This window comes from Salmo salar, chromosome ssa10, assembly GCF_905237065.1.
Source record: "Salmo salar chromosome ssa10, Ssal_v3.1, whole genome shotgun sequence".
NCBI classification, from domain to species: Eukaryota; Metazoa; Chordata; class Actinopteri; order Salmoniformes; family Salmonidae; genus Salmo; species Salmo salar.
This window is the reverse complement of record NC_059451.1, coordinates 43,041,668-43,062,395: the sequence shown is the minus strand read 5'-3', so window position 1 is coordinate 43,062,395 and position 20,728 is coordinate 43,041,668. Positions and strand designations below refer to the sequence as shown.

The following is a 20,728-nucleotide window of genomic DNA, read 5'->3' as shown; positions in this document are numbered from 1 at the left end:
TCAACTATACATACTGGACAGTAAAGCCTAAACATTCCATAGGAACATATTAGCATGGTATTAATTGTAACAGCAGTGACCATGGTTGGCTGAAATAAATGTGATGCTGTGTTTGTAGGGTCTTCCAGGTCCTGCTGGCGAGGACGGGCCCCAGGGAAAAGATGGACCAAAGGTAAACACACTGGACAATAAGCTAAATGAAAAGTCCTTTGCTGTTATTGCTCCTACTTCAGAAGCCTCCTAGAACCTATGTCTCTTCACTCTCCTACTCTTTCTTTCTTGTGATCTTGATCTTTCTCTTCTCTCTCTCTCTCTCTCTCTCTCTCTCTCAGGGAGAGCCAGGTGACTGTGGGCCCATGGGCGAGGCAGGGGACAGGGGGATAGAGGGAGACCCTGGGCCTCCTGGAACCACCGGAGTGGCTGGAAAACGTGGTTTCTCTGTAAGTGTGTCCGTTTATTAGCTAAACTTATGACAAAAAATAATAATGATACAACAATTAAGCCGTACAGTAGGTAATGATGCCAATGTGTCCCAGTAGGGGTCAGTATTCTGGGGCACTTGGCGTTCAGTGAGGTCACTGTCACAATGGAATTGTAACAAATAAGATGATTTTGTCAGCAGCCATTTTGTCTCCCAGTGTCTCTAATGAGTTTGCCTCTCTTCCAGGGTCCAGAGGGGAAACAGGGTCCCCCCGGCAACCGAGGACGGCATGGCAAGAAGGTACACACCTGTTTTACTATTAGCATGTGTTGATAAATGACATCATCGATTCCTCATGGGTGTCCATGCTCTCACAGCTTTACTGTTGTTCTGTTTTCAGGGTGAGGCTGGCAAACCAGGTCCTATCGGTGAGACAGGGGACATCGGGGACATCGGCCAGGAAGGAGGGACGGGACTGAAAGGAGCCAGAGGAACCAGAGGCCCTGCGGTCAGTGTCCAGTTATGTATTCTCTGAGTTCTCACCCCTCCTAACTTCCTATGTGGGCAATATGTGTAGGAAAGTGTCCCTCATTAGTACTGAAGGGAGTCTATCAGGTTATTGTGTTGTTCAGGTCACTGGAGTGGCCAAGAGGACAGCAGCCTCCATTCAGTCTCAACAAGAAACACTTGAAATGAATGGAGCTGTTTCCTTGTGTCCTTGTGTTGGTTGAGATGAGGTAACACACTCAGCATCCTACCACCCAGTAGAAATACATGTTGATATACACACACATACTCACAATTGACAAATTGCATAATTCCCAAGTCATTGGCAGGCCTGTAATATTTTATATAAATAATGTTGATGAACTTCCTAAGTTTCCCTCTCTCCCTCTCTCTAAGTTTCCCTGAATGAATGACCTCATATTACATTATTCAAACCTGGCAAAGCCTCTGTCGGACCAGTAGCTCAGACTAAGCAGAAGTGATCTGAGATCTTTCCTAATCTCTAAAGCTAATCTCCCTCTGTTTTGTATAGCAATTAGCAGGTTGCTAATCCGGTAGTGTTTGAAGACAAGCAATAGGCCTATCAGATTTTCTGTTATGAGTTGTAAAAAACAGATGTCAAAAGCAGAGCAAAGGCTTTAAATAACCGTTTTTCCCCTGGAGCACGGGATCACACAGGAAGACATAGAGGAAGGAAAACTCCTTTCCCAGGCCAGTGCTATGCCATGAAAACTCTGTTGTGATAGCTGGGAAAGGAAAGATGTATGGCTTAGTGTCATACAACACCTCAGGTCCAGGGATGCAGCCTGCATAGGTCCTTAACGTTTAACTCTAAGGTTATATTCAGCATAACCACATAGTGCAGATAGAATAGCAAAACAAATGGTTTTAAAAATGAATGTGTCTGTTTTCTGCATGATTTTCAGGGTCGTCCAGGAGTTATGGGGCCTGAGGGGATGCCTGGAATTGGAGGATACACAGTGAGTTATTCCTGTCTGCTCTACAACAACACACTTCTCTTTATCTCTCTCTCTCTCTCTCGCAATCTCAAATCTCGATCTCACTCACTGACTCACTCACTTGTACACACTCATACACACAGACACACACACAGACACGTTCACCAATAACTCTAAAGTGTTTCTTAAGGGCATGTGTGTCTCTTCAATCACTAATAACAACACAGGTATGCAACAAAGGTATTCTAAGCCCTGTTCTGTTATGGTGACATCAAGTCATGACTCCTGACTTCCTTATCAGATCAGCTATCTTCCCCTAAGAGAGATTCACCCCAGTCTCTTCACCTCAGAGAGATTTACCCAGTCTCTTCACTTCAGAGAGATTCACCCCAGTCTCTTCACCTCAGAGAGATTTACCCAGTCTCTTCACTTCAGAGAGATTCACCCCAGTCTCTTCACCTCAGAGAGATTCACCATAAGTCTCTTCACCTCACAGAGATTCACCATAGTCTCTTCACCTCAGAGAGATTCACCCCAGTCACTTCACCTCAGGGAGATTCACCCCAGTCTCTTCACCTCAGAAAGATTCACCATAGTCTCTTCACCTCAGAGAGATTCACCATAGTCTCTTCACCTCAGAGAGATTCACCCCAGTCTCTTCACCTCAGAGAGATTCACCCCAGTCTCTTCACCTCAGGGAGATTCACCCCAGTCTCTTCACCTCAGAGAGATTCACCCCAGTCTCTTCACCTCAGGGAGATTCACCCCAGTCTCTTCACCTCAGAGAGATTCACCCCAGTCTCTTCACCTCAGGGAGATTCACCCCAGTCTCTTCACCTCAGAGAGATTCACCCCAGTCTCTTCACCTCAGAGAGATTCACCCCAGCCTCTTCACCTCAGAGAGATTCACCCCAGTCTCTTCACCTCAGAGAGATTCACCCCAGTCTCTTCACCTCAGGGAGATTCACCCCAGTCTCTTCACCTCAGGGAGATTCCCCCCAGTCTCTTCACCTCAGGGAGATTCACCCCAGTGAATCAATACCATGTTAACACACACACACACATATACTAACAGTTCTCTGCAGCCAAATACAATTGACAACATAACACCTGGTGTCGAATCAATACCACAGCAAACAGACTGCCAGAACAGAGAAGAAAGCCAAACCCAAAACCCTCCACAGCCAGTCTTCATTCTGGTTTTCAGTCAAACACAACTAGACAGAGAGATTCACCTCAATATCACAGAAAACACACACCTTCCAAACAAGAACAAAGAATAAATTGGATATGGTCAACCTCAAACCATTATAACCAAAACCTCTGGCAACTCCAGAGGACGCCAGGTCATCGCCAATCTCATTCTGGCTTTTAGTTTCGTAATGATGCAGGGGCACTACAAGTTCACGTTGTTCCTTTTTAGTCTGTTTGTACTGTACACTCACTCTTAGCTCAATCACACACCCACCCAAGTTGTTGAATGATTTCTGTGGTCCTGACATATGTCATTATACCAGGGATATATTTTTCTCCCTTGCTGTCCTGAGTGTGTTTATAATAAAGCATCATGATTAACACTATGTTGACCAACCACGCCGTGTCAAGTTATGTGTTATTGTACTGTCTGTCGACCGTGAGTTATGGGTTCTTTGAATATTATGCAGCATATGACATAGATATAGGTGAATAATCATGGGTTTGGTTATTCTTAGGGTCACGCCGGCAAACCAGGACCCATAGGACCACCTGGACCCAAAGGTGAAAAGGTACCCTATGCATTTGCATGTTTTTTTGTCCTCCTCCTACACACAGTGTTATGTTTTCAGCCTTTTGAAGATATATGCCATGTACTGTACTTTAGTTCTCCACGAAGGCTTAGTTCGTTTGTGTCAATATCCTACTTGTGATAAAGTCATGTAAACTATAAATCTTAGAATGCGGTGTTCAGCATATTTCAGACAAAATGTCCTGAGTTATAAGGTGCACCCCCCGCGGCAACTTGCCCAAGCCCCCCCCACCTCTCCTTCACCCAAATCCAGATAGCTGATGTTCTGAAAGAGGTGCAAAATCTTGACCCCTACAAATCAGCTGGGCTAGACAATCTGGACCCTCTCTTTTTAAAATTATCTGCCGTAATTGTTGTTACCCTCTATTACTAGCCTGTTCAACCTCTCTTTCGTATCGTCTGAGATCCCTAAAGATTGGAAAGCTGCCGTGGCCTCCCCCTCTTCAAAGGGGGAGACACTCTAGACCCAAACTGTTACAGACCTATATCCATCCTGCCCTGCCTTTCTAAATTCTTCAAAAGCCAAGTTAACAAACAGATCACCGACCATTTCGAATCCCACCGTACCTTCTCCGCTATGCAATCTGGTTTCCGAGCTGGTCATGGGTGGACCTCAGCCACACTCAAGGTCCTAAACGATATCATAACTGCCATCGATAAAAGACAGTACTGTGCAGCCGTCTTCATCGACCTGGCCAAGGCTTTCGACAGACTCAACAGCCTTTGTTTCTCAAATGACTGCCTCGCCTGGTTCACCAACTGCTTCTCAGATAGAGTTCAGTGTGTCAAATCGGAGGGCCTGTTGTCAAGACCTCTGGCAGTCTCTATGGGGGTGCCACAAGGTTCAATTCCCGGGCCGACTCTTTTCTCTGTATATATCAATGATGTCGCTCTTGCTGCTGGTGATTCTCTGATCCACCTCTATGCAGACGACACCATTCTGTATACTTCTGGCCCTTCTTTGGACACTGTGTTAACAAACCTCCAGACGAGCTTCAATGCCATACAACACTCCTTCCGTGGCCTCCAACTGTTCTTAAATGCAAGTAAAACTAAATTACATTTACATTACATTTAAGTCATTTAGCAGACGCTCTTATCCAGAGCGACTTACAAATTGGTGCATTCACCTTATGATATCCAGTGGAACAACCACTTTACAATAGTGCATCTAAATCTTTTAAGGGGGGGGGTTAGAAGGATTACTTTATCCTATCCTAGGTATTCCTTAAAGAGGTGGGGTTTCAGGTGTCTCCGGAAGGTGGTGATTGACTCCGCTGTCCTGGCGTCGTGAGGGAGCTTGTTCCACCATTGGGGTGCCAGAGCAGCGAACAGTTTTGACTGGGCTGAGCGGGAACTGTGCTTCCTCAGAGGTAGGGGGGCCAGCAGGCCAGAGGTGGATGAACGCAGTGCCCTTGTTTGGGTGTAGGGCCTGATCAGAGCCTGAAGGTATGGAGGTGCCGTTCCCTTCACAGCTCCGTAGGAAATCACCATGGTCTTGTAGCGGATGCGAGCTTCAACTGGAAGCCAGTGGAGAGAGCGGAGGAGCGGGGTGACGTGAGAGAACTTGGGAAGGTTGAACACCAGACGGGCTGCGGCGTTCTGGATGAGTTGTAGGGGTTTAATGGCACAGGCAGGGAGCCCAGCCAACAGCGAGTTGCAGTAATCCAGACGGGAGATGACAAGTGCCTGGATTAGGACCTGCGCCGCTTCCTGTGTGAGGCAGGGTCGTACTCTGCGAATGTTGTAGAGCATGAACCTACAGGATCGGGTCACCGATAAATGCATGCTCTTCAACCGATCGCTGCCCGCACCTGCCCGCCCGTCCAGAATCACTACTCTGGACGCTTCTGACTTAGAATATGTGGACAACTGCAAATACCTAGGTGTCTGGTTAGACTGTAAACTCTCCTTCCAGACTCACATTAAGCATCTCCAATCCAAAATTAAATCTAGAATCGGCTTCCTATTTCGCATCAAAGCTTCCTTCACTCATGCTGCTAAACATATCCTCATAAAACTGACTATCCTACCGATCCTTGACTTCCGCGATGTCATTTCCAAAATAGCCTCCAACACTCTACTCAGCAAATTGGATGCAGTCTATCACAGTGCCATCCGTTTTGTCACCAAAGCCCCATATATTACCCCCAACTGCGACATGTATACTCTCGTTGGCTGCCCCTTGCTTCATATTCGTCGCCAAGCCCACTGGCTCCAGGTCATCTAAAAGTCTTTGCTCGGTAAAGCCCCGCCTTATCTCAGCTCACTGGTCACCATAGCAACACCCACCCATAGCACGTGCTACAGCAGGTATATTTCACTGGTCATCCCCAAAGCCAAGTCCTCATTTGGCCGCCTTTCCTTACAGTTCTCTGCTGCCAATGACTGGAACAAATTGCAAAAATCACTGAAGCTGGAGACTTATATCTCCCTCACTAGCTTTAAGCATCAGCTGTCAGAGCAGTTCACCGATCACTGCACCTGTACATAGCCCATCTGTAAATAGCCCATCCAACTACCTCATCCCCATATTGTTATTTATTTTTGCTCTTTTGCACCCCAGTATCTCTACTTGCACATCATCATCTGCACATCTATCACTCCAGTGTTAATGCTAAATTGTCATTATTTCGCCACTATGGCCTATTTATTGCCTTACCTCCCTAATCTTACTACATTTGAACACACTGTGTATAGATTTTTCAATTGTGTTATTGACTGTACATTTGTTTATCCCATGTGTGACTCTGTGTTGTTGTTTTTGTCGCACTGCTTGGCTTTATCTTGGCCAGGTCACAGTTGTAAATAAGAACTTGTTCTCAACTGGCCTACCTGGTTAAATAAAGGTGAAATAAAAAATAAAATAAAAAATAAAGTTTGTTGTGCCAGAGTTGGATGGGCGCATTTTGGCATGCTGTGTCATTTTACTGTTGTGGCAGAGTGTACTGAGTGTATTTTGGTATGGTGTTCCAGGGTTACCCCGGAGAAGACAGTAAGACCCCAGGACCTGCCGGGCCACTAGGTGAACCAGTAGGTCTCGCCTTCCTTCAACTTACCTGTCCTCTTCCTATATGTGTGTGTGGCTTAGGGCTGAGTCAGAGGTGATGTCCAGAATGGCACCCTATGAAAGCATTATATTAACCGTTTTCTAATAGTGGTGTTGCTTGAGGCATAGTTCTCCAACCATGCTTGACAGAGGTCCAAGAGAGTGGATGTCCAAAACCGCTTTGTGGAGGCTGCTGAGGGGAGAATGGCTTAAAATAATGTACAGAACGGAGCGAATGCAATGGCATCAAACACCTGGAAACCAATGCATTTGATGTGTTTGATACCATTTCACCGATTCCTCTCCAGTCATTACTGGAGTCTGTGTTGGGCTCCCGAGTGGCGCTGTGGTCTAAGGCACTGCATCTCAGTACTAGAGACGTCACAACAGACACCCTGGTTCAAATCCAGGCTGTATCACAACCAGCCGTGATTGGGAGTCCCATAGGGTGGCTCACAATTGGCACACCGTTGTCTGGGTTTGGCCAGTGTAGGTCGTCATTGTAAATAAGAATTTGTTCTTAACTGGTTTGCCTAGTTTTTTTTTTTTACCACAAGCCCGTTCTCCTCAAATAAGGTGCCACCAACCACCTGTGCCAAAACGCTACAGTAGATGGCCCTCAGCATAGATTGTAAGCAGTGTAAACTATAAGAAGGAAGGTATTGTGTTATCAAGTTGGCTCAGAGAGTTTAAGGTGAAATACAGCCTTTCCTAAAAGATTCAGAGCCCTAATGTATGTGTGTGTTTGGGCAGGGTCTCCCGGGTGAGCGAGGAGACCGCGGAGAGCCTGGAGATGAGGGATATCAGGTAAAACCACCATATAAACCACAACATCAAATGTATCAAAAATCACTTTTCTGGCGGTTTTTCTGTTCCGTTTCCATTCATTTCTTTGGTGCTGTATTAAAGCAGGCCTGAGACCACACATCTGAGACAGGAGCATCCCGGATTACTGAATTCCTTGGGATTAGTCAGGAGGAAATCTGGTGTTCTTGGCATAGACACTGAAAACTAACACACACACAGGTTCACGTCAGGTGCGAAGTTAACAGTACAAGATGAAAGTTGTGCAGAGCGAAATCCCAGAATCCCTTGCGGCAGGGTTACTAGAGCTCTCCCCTCCTATAAACACTTTGCCCAAGCGCCGCCCTCCTCAGAGAGAGAGTACAATGGTTTTAAGCATTTATAAGCATTCTTCTTCGGTTGCTAATCTTGATTTGGCAGTTGTTGAGAGGCTTGAGAGACTTCCAGGATCCGGTGTGTGTGTGTGTGTGTGTGTGTGTGTGTGTGTGTGTGTGTGTGTGTGTGTGTGTGTGTGTGTGTGTGTGTGTGTGTGTGTGTGTGTGTGTGTGTGTGTGTGTGTGTGTGTGTGTGTGTGTGTGTGTGTGTGTGTGTGTGCGTGCGTGCATGTTAACTCTAACTGGCCACGGCGGGTCGACCTATGGGGCTTCCCCCCCTTCTGAGTGGTGAATTTATAGAGCAAATTTTGTCTGAGCCACCTGCAGCCCAATGTAATAAAATGCCTACCTAGAAAGCTTGGCCTGTGAACTACAGTACTCTGTGGTTCTGCTATTCGTATGGTATGAAGCTTAGGGGACTATATGGTGCTGTTGAAAGAAAGATAGATATGCGAACACAGTTGAATACGCCCACAGTTTTATTGTGCAACATTTCGACCTAAAGATCAGGCTTATTACAGCTAACCTTGTGTAGCCGTAGTGACCCAAGACACAGCTAGCTGAACCCTGACATCTGGGTCTCTAAATGACCTGACTCAACCTCCAATATCACCAATTCAGATGACTGTGAAGCTGTAGCTTTTCACCTAGAGCTGAGCGATATGGACAAAAATCCATATTGTGATAAATTGCCTCAATAGACGTGCTAATGATGAGATTATAACAATGTGCACCACAATTTATTTAAATTAAATTTAAACTACTGACGTTACTACTAGTTTGATGGTTGTAGCCATCAATTGTCCCATTAACAATCACCCATATTAGCAAACTTATTTCATTTCAAACTTTTGCGATAATTGATCGGTGTAAAGATCTATGTGTAGCTGGTGCGGAGGAGTCAGGCGCAGGACAGCAGAGATGAGTAAATAAAAATAACTTTACTCAAAGTCATCAACATACAAGACAATTACCATGCCCACAAATACGGACCACAATACAACAAACAATCACTCACAACCAAACATGGGGAACAGAGGGTTAAATAATAAACAGGTAATTGGGTGAGTGAAACCAGGTGTGTAAGACATAGACAAAACAAATGGAAAATGAAAAGTGGATCGGCGGTGGCTAGAAGGCCAGTGACGTCGACCGCCGAACGCTGCCCGAACAATGAGAGGGACCGACTTCGACGGAAGTCGTGACAGTACCCCCCCCTTGACACGCGGCTCCAGCAGCGCGCCGACACCGACCTCGGGGACGACCCTGAGGACGAGGCGCAGGGCGATCCGGGTGGAGACGGTGGAAATCCCGCAGCAATGAAGGGTTCAAGACGTTCTCCACCGGCACCCAGCATCACTCCTCCGGACCGTACCCCTCCCCTCCCACTCCACGAGGTACTGAAGGCCCCTCGCCCAACGCCTCGAGTCCAGGATGGCTCGAACAGCATACGCTGGGGCCCCCTCGATGTCCAGAGGGGGCGGAGGGGCCTCCTGCACCTCAGCTTCCTGGAGTGGACCAGCCACCATTGGCCTGAGGAGAGACACATGGAACAAGGGATTAATATGGTAATCTGGGGGAAGCTGTAACGTATAAGATACCTCGTTCAGTCTCCTCAGGACTTTGAATGGCCCCACAAACCGCGGACCCAGCTTCCGGCAGGGCAGGTGGAGGGGCAGGTTCCGAGTCAAGCGCCAGACCCGATCCTGCGGTGACGGTCAGCGCTCGCCTTCTGCCACCTCACGGCCCATTGCAGATGCACATGGGCGGCGTCCCACTCCCCCGGCCGGTCCTGGCAATATGACCGCAGAAACCTACCCACATCCTGGTTTACTCTCTCCACCTGCCCGTTACTTTCGGGGTGAAAACCTGAGGTGAGGCTGACGGAGACCCCCAGACGTTCCATGAACGCTCTCCAGACACAGGACGTGAACCCGGGACCCCGATCAGAAACTATGTCCTCAGGCACCCCGTAGTGCCGGAAGACGTGTGTAGACAGGGCCTCCGCAGTCTGTAGGGCTGTAGGGAGACCGGGCAAAGGGAGGAGACGGGAGGAGACTAGGATCGTGGTGTTGCCCTGTGATGGAGGAAGATCCGTCAGGAAGTCCACCAACAGGTGCGACCACGGCCGTTGTGGAACGGGTAGGGGTTGTCACTTTCCTCTGGGCAGATGCCCGGGAGCCTTGCACTGGGCGCACACCGAGCAGGAGGAAACATAAACCCTCACATCCTTGGCCAAGGTGGACCACCAGTACTTCCCACTAAGGCAACGCACCATCCGAACGATGCCAGGGTGACCAGAGGAGGGTGATATGTGGGCCCAATAGATCAACCGGTCAGGGACAGCAGACGGAACGTACAAGCGCCCAGCTGGACACTGGGGGGGTGGGCTCTGTGCGTAATGCCCGCTCGATGTCCGCGTCCAGCTCCCACACCACCGGTGCCACCAGGCAAGAGGCTGGAAGTATGGGAGTATGATCCATAGACCGCTCCTCTGTGTCATACATCCGGGACAGTGCGTCTGCCTTAGCATTCTGGGAACCTGGTCTGTAGGATAGAGTGAAAACATAACGTGTAAAAAACATGGCCCACCTTGCCTGGCGAGGGTTCAGTCTCCTCGCCGCCAGGATATACTCCAGATTGCGGTGGTCAATCCAGATGAGAAAAGGGGGTTTAGCTCCCTCAAGCCAATGTCTCCATGCCTTCAGAGCCTTGACAACAGCCAACAGCTCCCGGTCCCCCACATCATAGTTTCGCTCCGCCGGGCTGAGCTTCTTCGAAAAGAAAGCACAGGGGCAGAGCTTTGGTGGCGTGCCCGAGCGCTGAGAGAGCATGGCTCCTATCCCAGCCTCGGACGCGTCCACCTCCACTATGAACGCCAAAGAGGGATCCGGATGAGCCAGCACGGGAGCCGAGGTAAACAGAGCCTTCAGGTGACCAAAAGCCCTGTTCGCCTCAACTGACCACTGCAGCCGCACCGGTCCCCCCTTCAGCAGTGAGGTAATGGGAGCTGCTACCTGACCAAAACCCCAGATAAACCTCCGGTAGTAGTTGGCAAAGCCTAAAAACCGCTGCACTTCTTTTACTGGGGTGGGAGTCGGCCAATTACGCACGGCTGAAATCTGGTCACTCTCCATCTCCACCCATGAAGTGGAAATGCGGTACCCTAGGAAGGAGACGGACTGTCGGAAGAACAGACATTTCTCAGCCTTGACGTACAGGTCATGCTCCAACAGTTGACCAAGCACCCTGCGCACCAGGGACACATGCTCGGTGCGTGTAGCGGAGTACATCAGAATGTCGTCGATATACACTACTACACCCTGCCCGTGCAGGTCCCGGAAAATCTCGTCAACAAAGGCCTGGAAGACTGATGGAGCATTCATCAACCCGTACGGCATGACGAGGTACTCATAGTGCCCTGAGGTGGTACTAAATGTCGTCTTCCACTCATCCCCCTCCCGGATACGCACCAGGTTGTAAGCACTCCTGAGATCCAATTTTGTGAAGAAGCGCACCCAGTGCAATGACTCGATCGCACTGGTGATGAGAGGCAGTGGGTAGCTATACCTCACTGTGATCTGATTGATCCCTCGATAGTCAATACACAGGCGCAGACCCCCATCCTTCTTCACAAAAAAGAAACTCGAGGAGGCAGGTGAAGTGGAGGGCCGGATGTATCCCTGCCCCCGGGATTTGGGAGACATATGTTTCCATAGTCTCCTCCTGTGACAGAGGATACACGTGAGTCCTGGGAAGTGCTGCAACTACCAGGAGATTTATCGCACAATCCCCCCCGTCGATGAGGTGGTAATTTAGTCGCCCTCTCCTTACAGAAAGCGAGAGCCAAATCGGCATGTTCTGAGGGAATGCGCACGGTGGAGACCTGGTCTGGACTTTCCACCGTAGTCGCACCGATGGAAACCCCCACACACCTCCCTGAGAACTCTCGTGACCACCCCTTGAGAGCCCTCTGTTGCCACGAAATAGTGGGGTTATGACAGGCCAACCAGGGTAGGCCCAGCACCACGGGAAACGCAGGAGAATCAATAAGGAAGGGACTGATTCTCTCCTTGTGACCCTCCTGCGTAACCATGTCAAGTGAGGCGGTGGCCTCCCTAATCAGCCCTGACCCTAATGGTCAACTATCTAGGGCGTGCACAGGGAAGGGCATATCCACAGGAACAAGGGGAATCCCTAAACTATGAGCAAATGAACGGTCAATAAAATTCCCAGCTGCGCCTGAATCTACTAGCGTCTTATGCTGGGAATTCGGGGAAAACTCAGGAAATGAAATAAACACATACATGTGAGCAACGGGGGGCTCTGGGTGAGCCTGGTGCTGACTCACCTGGGGTGACACGATAGTGCCCTGCCAGCTGCCTCGACTCCCTGAGGAACCCCCCCCCCCCAGCACCGACCAGCAGTGTGCCCTCTGCGGCCACAGATGGTGCAGGGAATGACCCCTCCTCCGGTCGCCCTAAGTGCAGCACCTCCCAGCTCCATGCGCATCAGAGCGGAGGTGCTGGGGGATGGAACTGACAGGTCCCGATCCGGACGTCCGAGGGCAGTCAGCAGGTTGTCCAGCCGGATGGACTTGTCCACCAGCTGGCCCAATGTGAGGGTGGTGTCTCGGCAGGCCAACTCCTGATGGACGTCCTGGCGCAGACTGCACCTGTAGTGATCGATCAGGGCCCTGTCGTTCCATCCCGCGCTGGCGGCCAGGGTCCGGCGAAATCCTGCGCACTCCTCGTCCCCTGCCTCAGGTGGAACAGACGTTCACCTGCCACTCGACCCTCAGGCGGGTGGTCGAACACTGCACAAAAGTGGCGGGTGAACTCTGCGTAATGGTCCAACGCCGCGTCTCCCTCACTCCATACGGCGTTGACCCACTCTAGGGCTTTGCCTGAGAGGCAAAGGGCGGACACACTCTCAAGCCCCGAAGGAGACATGTGGACGGTCGCCAGGTAGAGCTCCAGCTGCAGTAGAAACCCCTGGCATCCGGCAGCCGTCCCATCATACTCCCTTGGGAGCGCGAGTCGAATCCCGCTGGGACCAGGTGGAAGAGGGGGGGACAGTGGGACCTGTTGTAGTGGGGCTGGTGGAGGCGATGGAAAACCTCCTCCTCTCTCCCAACGATCCATCGTCTGCAGCACGCAATCCATGGCTGTGCCCAGACGTTGTAACATGGTCACGTGCTGCTGAACGCGCTCCTCAACTGGAACTGGGAGGGTGTCTGCTCCTGCTGACTCCATTCAGGGTGAGTGATTCTGTAAGGATCTATGTGTAGCTGGTGCAGAGGAGTCAGGCGCAGGACAGCAGAGATGAGTAAATAAAAATAACTTTACTCAAAGTCATCAACATACAAGACAATTACCAAGCCCACAAATACGGACCACAATACAACAAACAATCACTCACAACCAAACATGGGGAACAGAGGGTTAAATAATAAACAGGTAATTGGGTGAGTGAAACCGGTGTGTAAGACATAGACAAAACAAATGGAAAATGAAAAGTGGATCGGCGGTGGCTAGAAGGCCAGTCATGTCGACCGCCGAACGCTGCCCGAACAAAGACAGGGACCGACTTCGGCGGAAGTCGTGACAATCGGTATGGTCTGTGTCGGTCATTGATGGTTCATCATCCCAGCTCTAGTTTCACCTGTGTAATGTCTTTGTCTCTTTGTTATTTTCAGGGCCACACTGGCATCACTGGACTTCGCGGGGCTGTTGGAGCACCAGGCCTTCCTGTAAGTCCAATAAATACTCTGTGTAGGCCTTATCAGCATCTACAGTTGAAGTCGGAGGTTTACATACACTTAGGTTGGAGTATTAAAAGTCGTTTTTCAACCACTCCACAAATTTCTTGTGAACAAAATATAGTTTTGGCAAGTTGGTTAGGACATCTACTTTGTGCATGACAAGTAATTTTTCCAACAATTGTTTACAGACAGATTATTTCACTTATAATTCACTGTTTCACAAATTCAGTGGGTCAGAAGTTTACATACACTAAGTTGACTGTGCCTTTAAACAGCTTGGAAAATTCCAGAAAATGATGTCATGGCTTTAGAAGCTTTAGAAGCATCATTTGAGTCAATTGGAGGTGTACCTGTGGATGTATTTCAAGGTCTACCTTCAAACTCAGTGCCTTATTGCTTGACATCATGGGAAAATCAAAAGAAATCAGCCAAGACCTCAGAAAAAAAATTGTAGACCTCCACAAGTCTGGTTCATCTGTACAAACAATAGTACGCAAGTATAAACACCATGGGACCACATAGACGTCATACCGCTCAGAAAGGCGATGCGTTCTATCTCCTAGAGATGAACGTACTTTGGTGCGAAAAGTGCAAATCAATCCCAGAACAACAGCAAAGAACGTGGTGAAGATGCTGGAGGAAACAGGTACAAAATAATCTATATCCACAGTAAAACGAGTCCTATATCGACATAACCTGAAAGGCCGCTCAGCAAGGAAGAAGCCACTGCTCCAAAACCGCCATAAATATGCCAGACTACGGTTTGCAACTGCACATGGGGACAAATATTGTACTTTTTTGGAGAAATGTCCTCTGGTCTGATGAAACAAAAATGGAACTGTTTGGCCATAATGATCATCATTATGTTTGGAGGAAAAAGGGGGAGGCTTGCAAGCCGAAGAACACCATGCCAACCGTGAAGCACGGGGGTGGCAGCATCATGTTGTGGAGGTGCTTTGCTGCAGGAGGGACTGGTGCACTTCACAAAATAGATGGCATCATGAAATAAATAATTTCACATTCTTAAAATAAAGTGGTGATCCTAACTGACCTAAGACAGGGAATTTTTACTATGATTAAAAGTCAGGAATTGTGAAAAACTGAGTTTAAATGTATTTGGCTAAGGTGTATGTAACTTCCGACTTCAACTGTATTTCTAGGTCACATTTTGCACATTGAAATAAGAATAAATCGTGTGTGTGTGTGTGTGTGTGTGTGTGTGTGTGTGTGTGTGTGTGTGTGTGTGTGTGTGTGTGTGTGTGTGTGTGTGTGTGTGTGTGTGTGTGATTTTGTTGATTAGGGAACACCAGGGGAACCCGGAGAACCGGGCCCGAAGGGAGAAATGGGAACTCAGGTGAGTGTGATCATGCTATTCTTTGTAAATCAATGCATAGGACTCATTCCGCTCCTGGCTTGGGGAAAGGAAAGCACAGAGTTTGTTAAATCATGTCTCCCTGGAGCTCTAGATGAGATGTTACTGTATAACTGGATGACCAAATAAAGTGTTACTCCAGCCTACTGCAGAAGCCTTCCTACAGGCTTCCATGGCTCCAAACACCATGAGGGTTGGGTTGAGCAATTACCTGTCAACGCTATGGGAGAAGAGGCGACCCTCACTTCCAAACTGCAGTTCCTAACAAGCTAGCCAAGCCGTGGAGACAACCGTTTTTAACCTAGGACTCTATTGCTCTCGATCAACAAGCCGAAGTGCCAGAGCATAAGCATTGTCATGTGAAGAGAGGGAGAAAAAAACACTTTTATTCCCATGAAATCAGACTGGGCCAAAGCAATGCAGACGGGCTTGAGCATCTGTGCCTTTGATACCAGAGAAGACGGAAGAGGGAAGGAGAGAAAGAGGGGGAAAGAAGGAAGCAGAGAATTATGTTTGTTTGGCCACCCACTGTGCCCTTCGTGCTTCAAAGTGTTCCGTCTGAATTCCACAAGGCTTGAGAATACACACAAGAATGCAGAAAGCTGGCATCAGTTCGAATTTTGGAAAAGGAGCTATTTATTATGCACTTCAAGTCTAAATTACTTCACTTCAAGTCTGAATTATTTTACTTCAAGTATGATTTTTTTTTCACTTCAATTCTGAATTATTTTAACTGCAGCTTGATAATGTATACATTTTCAGAGTTTGTGAATATCATTCATTTGTGACATAATGTTGCTCTTTATGGAATATAGCTCTTTATGTACAGAAATAGGATTCTTTGTTCTGCATATGGTCACATATTTCCTAAAAACAAGCTGAGGTACTGTATCTTACATACATAGTTCTGAATACCTTTGACATGTTAAGACATGTGACTTGGCCTATTTGCCTATTTTATCAGATTGAGTCAATATTGTTGCGTCACATATTGAGTGCAAGTTCGGGCCTTCTTAGAAAAATCTGAACTGGAGTAACACAAGACTAGAGGTCTATGAGTGAAGTATACACTACGCAGAACTGTATATGTAAACATCCATTTAGTCTGCAGTTAGCCAAAGCTTACAGTTTTTTACAATAACTTTGGCACTAATTTCAGAACCTTGTGGTCATTTTTCAAAACTCTAGACACAAAACTCAAAACGGTCATCACTTGTAACACAGGCAGACCAATGTTCAAAACATTGCATTGTGCATTCATATCTTTAAAGAAACCTTGCACTTACAGAAACATTGGTTCAAATAACTAATTAATCATGAAATACCACTACAGACACAGTGGAATCATTGAACAAAATCTGAAATGTATTGATGAAATACAATAAAATCACAACATACGTTTCTTTGAATCAAAGCAAAAATAATTAGTTCCAAAAAAGAAAAAAACTACAGTAAAACATCAACTGCAGTGTTCCTCACCTGGCTTACTGTAAAAAGCAAAACAAAGGATTGATTACTGTTCTTCTATATTTCCATCAACCCTGTCTTGTGGATTTGGCCACAGGTTCTCATCCACATCACAATGGATGTTTTCATTAGCCAAACATCTTGGGAAGAATCTTCGGGCATGGCGAATCCAGGCCTGACACTGGTCTGCCATGATGTCATTGCATGCGTCATCCATGGCCTAGAGAAGGGTGGCTTGTTCGTGAGGTCGCCTATCATATACCTTCCACCTCCATGTGGAGAAAAATTCCTCAGTCGGGTTAAGGAAAGGAGAGTATGGAGGTATGTACAAGGTGGTAAATTGTTGATGGGTCTGAAACCATGCTTGCACCATTGTGAGCATGGTGGAACCTGACATTATCCCACAAAATGACGTAGGTCACGCCATCAGCTCTACAGACCTGATTTAGCTCATCAAGGAAGGTTACAAGGAGAGCTGCATTATATGATCCAATACGGGGTCTGCGTCCCACCACACCCTCTTCCGATATAGCCGCACACATGGGGATGTTTGCTCCACGTTGTGCAGGTACTTGGATGGTTGCCCGCTGGCCAATGAAATTCCGACCTCTCCTTCTTGTCTTGGCCAGGTTGAACCCTGCCTCATCCAAAAATAGGAATTTGTGATGGTTTTCGTCAGCATCCAGCTTCATCACCCTCTAAAAAGACATTTTGGAAAGATAATTACTGATTACAATGATGTAGAATTTTTGGGGAATTTTTCACAACAGGAATCTTGAAACTGAACATACCTGAACATACTCAGTCCTCAGTTGCTTCACTCTGTCTGCATTTCTTTCAAAAGGCACACGGTATAGCTGTTTTAGAGACACCTGGTGCCTTTTCAGCATGTGTGCAATAGTTGGCAAACTTATGGCTTCCACATTGTTGAACATGTCGTCATTGTCCAAGATATGCTGCCGGATTTTTGTAAGGCGAATATCATTTTTGACCCGAACCAAATTGACCACAGCCCGCTCTTGTTGGTCAGTCAGAATTTTGCCTCTGCCTCCCCTATTTGGCCTAATCTCAATTCTGCAAGGAAAATTACAGTAAGAACACATTTAGTCACATCACCTACTCTGTGGTACACATTGGCATGCAGTATACAGTAATTTGACAATTGAGAGTAGCCTAATGTTTAGTGCATGGTGAAGACTTACCGGTTCTCATTGCGGAAAGTTCTGATGATTGAGGCCACAATTGATCTTCTGAGGTTTGGTTGAATCATTGTAGCTGCCTCAGTCATTGTCATGCCATGATTTACGACAGGATCTACAACTATTGCTCGGATTTCATTGGACACTCTTTGCTGTTGCTGCCGCTGTCTTGGTTCGTGGCCTTGTGCTCTACCACGTTCCCCCACACCTCTCAAACGAAGCCCACGACCACCACTCAGAAGGGGTGCTTGTCTCCTGACATTCCTTTGACCACCACGTCTTCCTCGTCTTCCTCCTCCCACTGCTTGACCTCTATTGTGACCTGGATCACCAGCTGACTCCATGTTCTCTATGTTGCTGCAGGTCAAATCAAATCAAATTTATTTATATAGCCCTTCTTACATCAGCTGATATCTCAAAGTGCTGTACAGAAACCCAGCCTAAAACCCCAAACAGCAAGCAATGCAGGTGTAGAAGCACGGTGGCTAGGAAAAACTCCCTAGAAAGGCCAAAACCTAGGAAGAAACCTAGAGAGGAACCAGGCTATGAGGGGTGGCCAGTCCTCTTCTGGCTGTGCCGGGTGGAGATTATAACAGAACATGGCCAAGATGTTCAAATGTTCATAAATGACCAGCATGGTCAAATAATAATAATTACAGTTGTCGAGGGTGCAACAAGTCAGCACCTCAAGAGTAAATGTCAGTTGGCTTTTCATAGCCGATCATTGAGAGTATCTCTACCGCTCCTGCTGTCTCTAGAGAGTTGCAAACAGCAGGTCTGGGACAGGTTGCACGTCCGGTGAACAGGTCAGGGTTCCATAGCCGCAGGCAGAACAGTTGAAACTGGAGCAGCAGCATGGCCAGGTGGACTGGGGACAGCAATGAGTCATCATGTCAGGTAGACCTGAGGCATGGTCCTAGGGCTCAGGTCCTCCGAGAGAGAGAAAGAAAGAAAGAATTAGAGAGAGCATACTTAAATTCACACAGGACACCGGATAAGACAGGAGAAATACTCCAGATATAACAGACTGACCCTAGCCCCCCGACACATAAACTACTGCAGCATAAATACTAGAGGCTGAGACAGGAGGGGTCAGGAGACACTGTGGCCCCATCCGACGATACCCCCGGACAGGGCCAAATAGGAAGTATATAACCCCACCCACTTTGCCAAAGCACAGCCCCCACACCACTAGAGGGATATCTTCAACCACCAACTTACCATCCTGAGACAAGGCCGAGTATAGCCCACAAAGATCTCCGCCACGGCACAACCCAAGGGGGGCGCCAACCCAGACAGGAAGACCATGTCAGTGACTCAACCCACTCAAGTGACGCACCCCTCCTAGGGACGGCATGGAAGAACACCAATAAGCCAGTGACTCAGGCAGAGACAGCAAGGGCGGTTCGTTGCTCCAGAGCCTTTCCGTTCACCTTCACACTCCTGGGCCAGACTACACTCAATCATAGGACCCACTGAAGAGATGAGTCTTCAGTAAAGACTTAAAGGTTGAGACCGAGTCTGCATCTCTCACATGGGTAGGCAGACTATTCCATAAAAATGGAGCTCTATAGGAGAAAGCCCTGCCTCCAGCTGTTTGCTTAGAAATTCTAGGGACAATTAGGAGACCTGCGTCTTGTGACCGTAGCGTACGTATAGGTATGTACGGCAGGACCAAATCGGAAAGATAGGTAGGAGCAAGCCCATGTAATGCTTTGTAGGTTAGCAGTAAAACCTTGAAATCAGCCCTTGCCTTTACAGGAAGCCAGTGTAGGGAGGCTAACACTGGAGTAATATGATCAAATTTTTTGGTTCTAGTCAGGATTCTAGCAGCCGTATCTAGCACTAACTGAAGTTTATTTAGTGCTTTATCTGGGTAGCCGGAAAGTAGAGCATTGCAGTAGTCCAACCTAGAAGTAACAAAAGCATGGATACATTTTTCTGCATCATTTGTGGACAGAAAGTTTCTGATTTTTGCAATGTTACGTAGATGGAAAAAAGCTGTCCTTGAAACAGTCTTGATATGTTCTTCAAAAGAGAGATCAGGGTCCAGAGTAACGACGAGGTCCTTCACAGTTTTATTTGAGACGACTGTACAACCATCAAGATTAATTGTCAGATTTAACAGAAGATCTCTTTGTTTCTTGGGACCTAGAACAAGCATCTCTGTTTTGTCCGAGTTTAAAAGTAGAAAGTTTGCAGCCATCCACTTCCTTATGTCTGAAACACAGGCTTCTAGCGAGGGCAATTTTGGGGCTTCACCATGTTTCATTGAAATGTCCAGCTGTGTGTCATCCGCATAGCAGTGAAATGTAACATGTTTTCGAATGACATCCCCAAGAGGTAAAATATATAGTGAAAACAATAGTGGTCCTAAAACGGAACCTTGAGGAACACCGAAATTTACAGTTGATTTGTCAGAGGACAAACCATTCACAGAGACAAACTGATATCTTTCCGACAGATAAGATCTAAACCAGGCCAGAACTTGTCCGTGTAGACCAATTTGGGTTTTCAATCTCTCCAAAAGAATGTGGTGATCGATGGTATCAAAAGCAGCGCTAAGATCTAGGAGCACGAGGACAGATGCAGAGCCTCGGTCTGACATCATTAAAAGGTAATTTACCACCTTCACAAGTGCAGTCTCAGTGCTATGATGGGGTCTAAAACCAGACTGAAGCGTTTCGTATACATTGTTTGTCTTCAGGAAGGCAGTGAGTTGCTGCGCAACAGCTTTTTCAACATTTTTTGAGAGGAATGGAAGATTCGATATAGGCCGATAGTTTTTTATATTTTCTGGGTCAAGGTTTGGCTTTCTCAAGAGAGGCTTTATTACTGCCACTTTTAGTGAGTTTGGTACACATCCGGTGGATAGAGAGCCGTTTATTATTTTCAACATAGGAGGGCCAAGCACAGGAAGCAGCTCTTTCAGTAGTTTAGTTGGAATAGGGTCCAGTATGCAGCTTGAAGGTTTAGAGGCCATGATTATTTTCATCATTGGTCAAGAGATATAGTACTAAAACACT

At 47.4% G+C, this 20,728-nt stretch overlaps 1 protein-coding gene across 1 annotated transcript in view; it reads left to right on the top strand.

Annotated features, from left to right (window-relative positions):
• The window catches only part of LOC106560452 (collagen alpha-1(XXIV) chain), a 199,288-nt gene that overhangs the window by 147,657 nt on the left and 30,903 nt on the right, over positions 1-20,728 (top strand). Inside the window, exons 36-45 of the mRNA XM_014123375.2 lie at positions 119-172; positions 333-440; positions 668-721; positions 822-929; positions 1,855-1,908; positions 3,600-3,653; positions 6,650-6,706; positions 7,476-7,529; positions 13,599-13,652; positions 14,965-15,018. Coding sequence (XP_013978850.2) covers positions 119-172; positions 333-440; positions 668-721; positions 822-929; positions 1,855-1,908; positions 3,600-3,653; positions 6,650-6,706; positions 7,476-7,529; positions 13,599-13,652; positions 14,965-15,018 — 651 coding nt within the window. The remainder of the gene's footprint in view (positions 1-118; positions 173-332; positions 441-667; positions 722-821; positions 930-1,854; positions 1,909-3,599; positions 3,654-6,649; positions 6,707-7,475; positions 7,530-13,598; positions 13,653-14,964; positions 15,019-20,728) is intronic.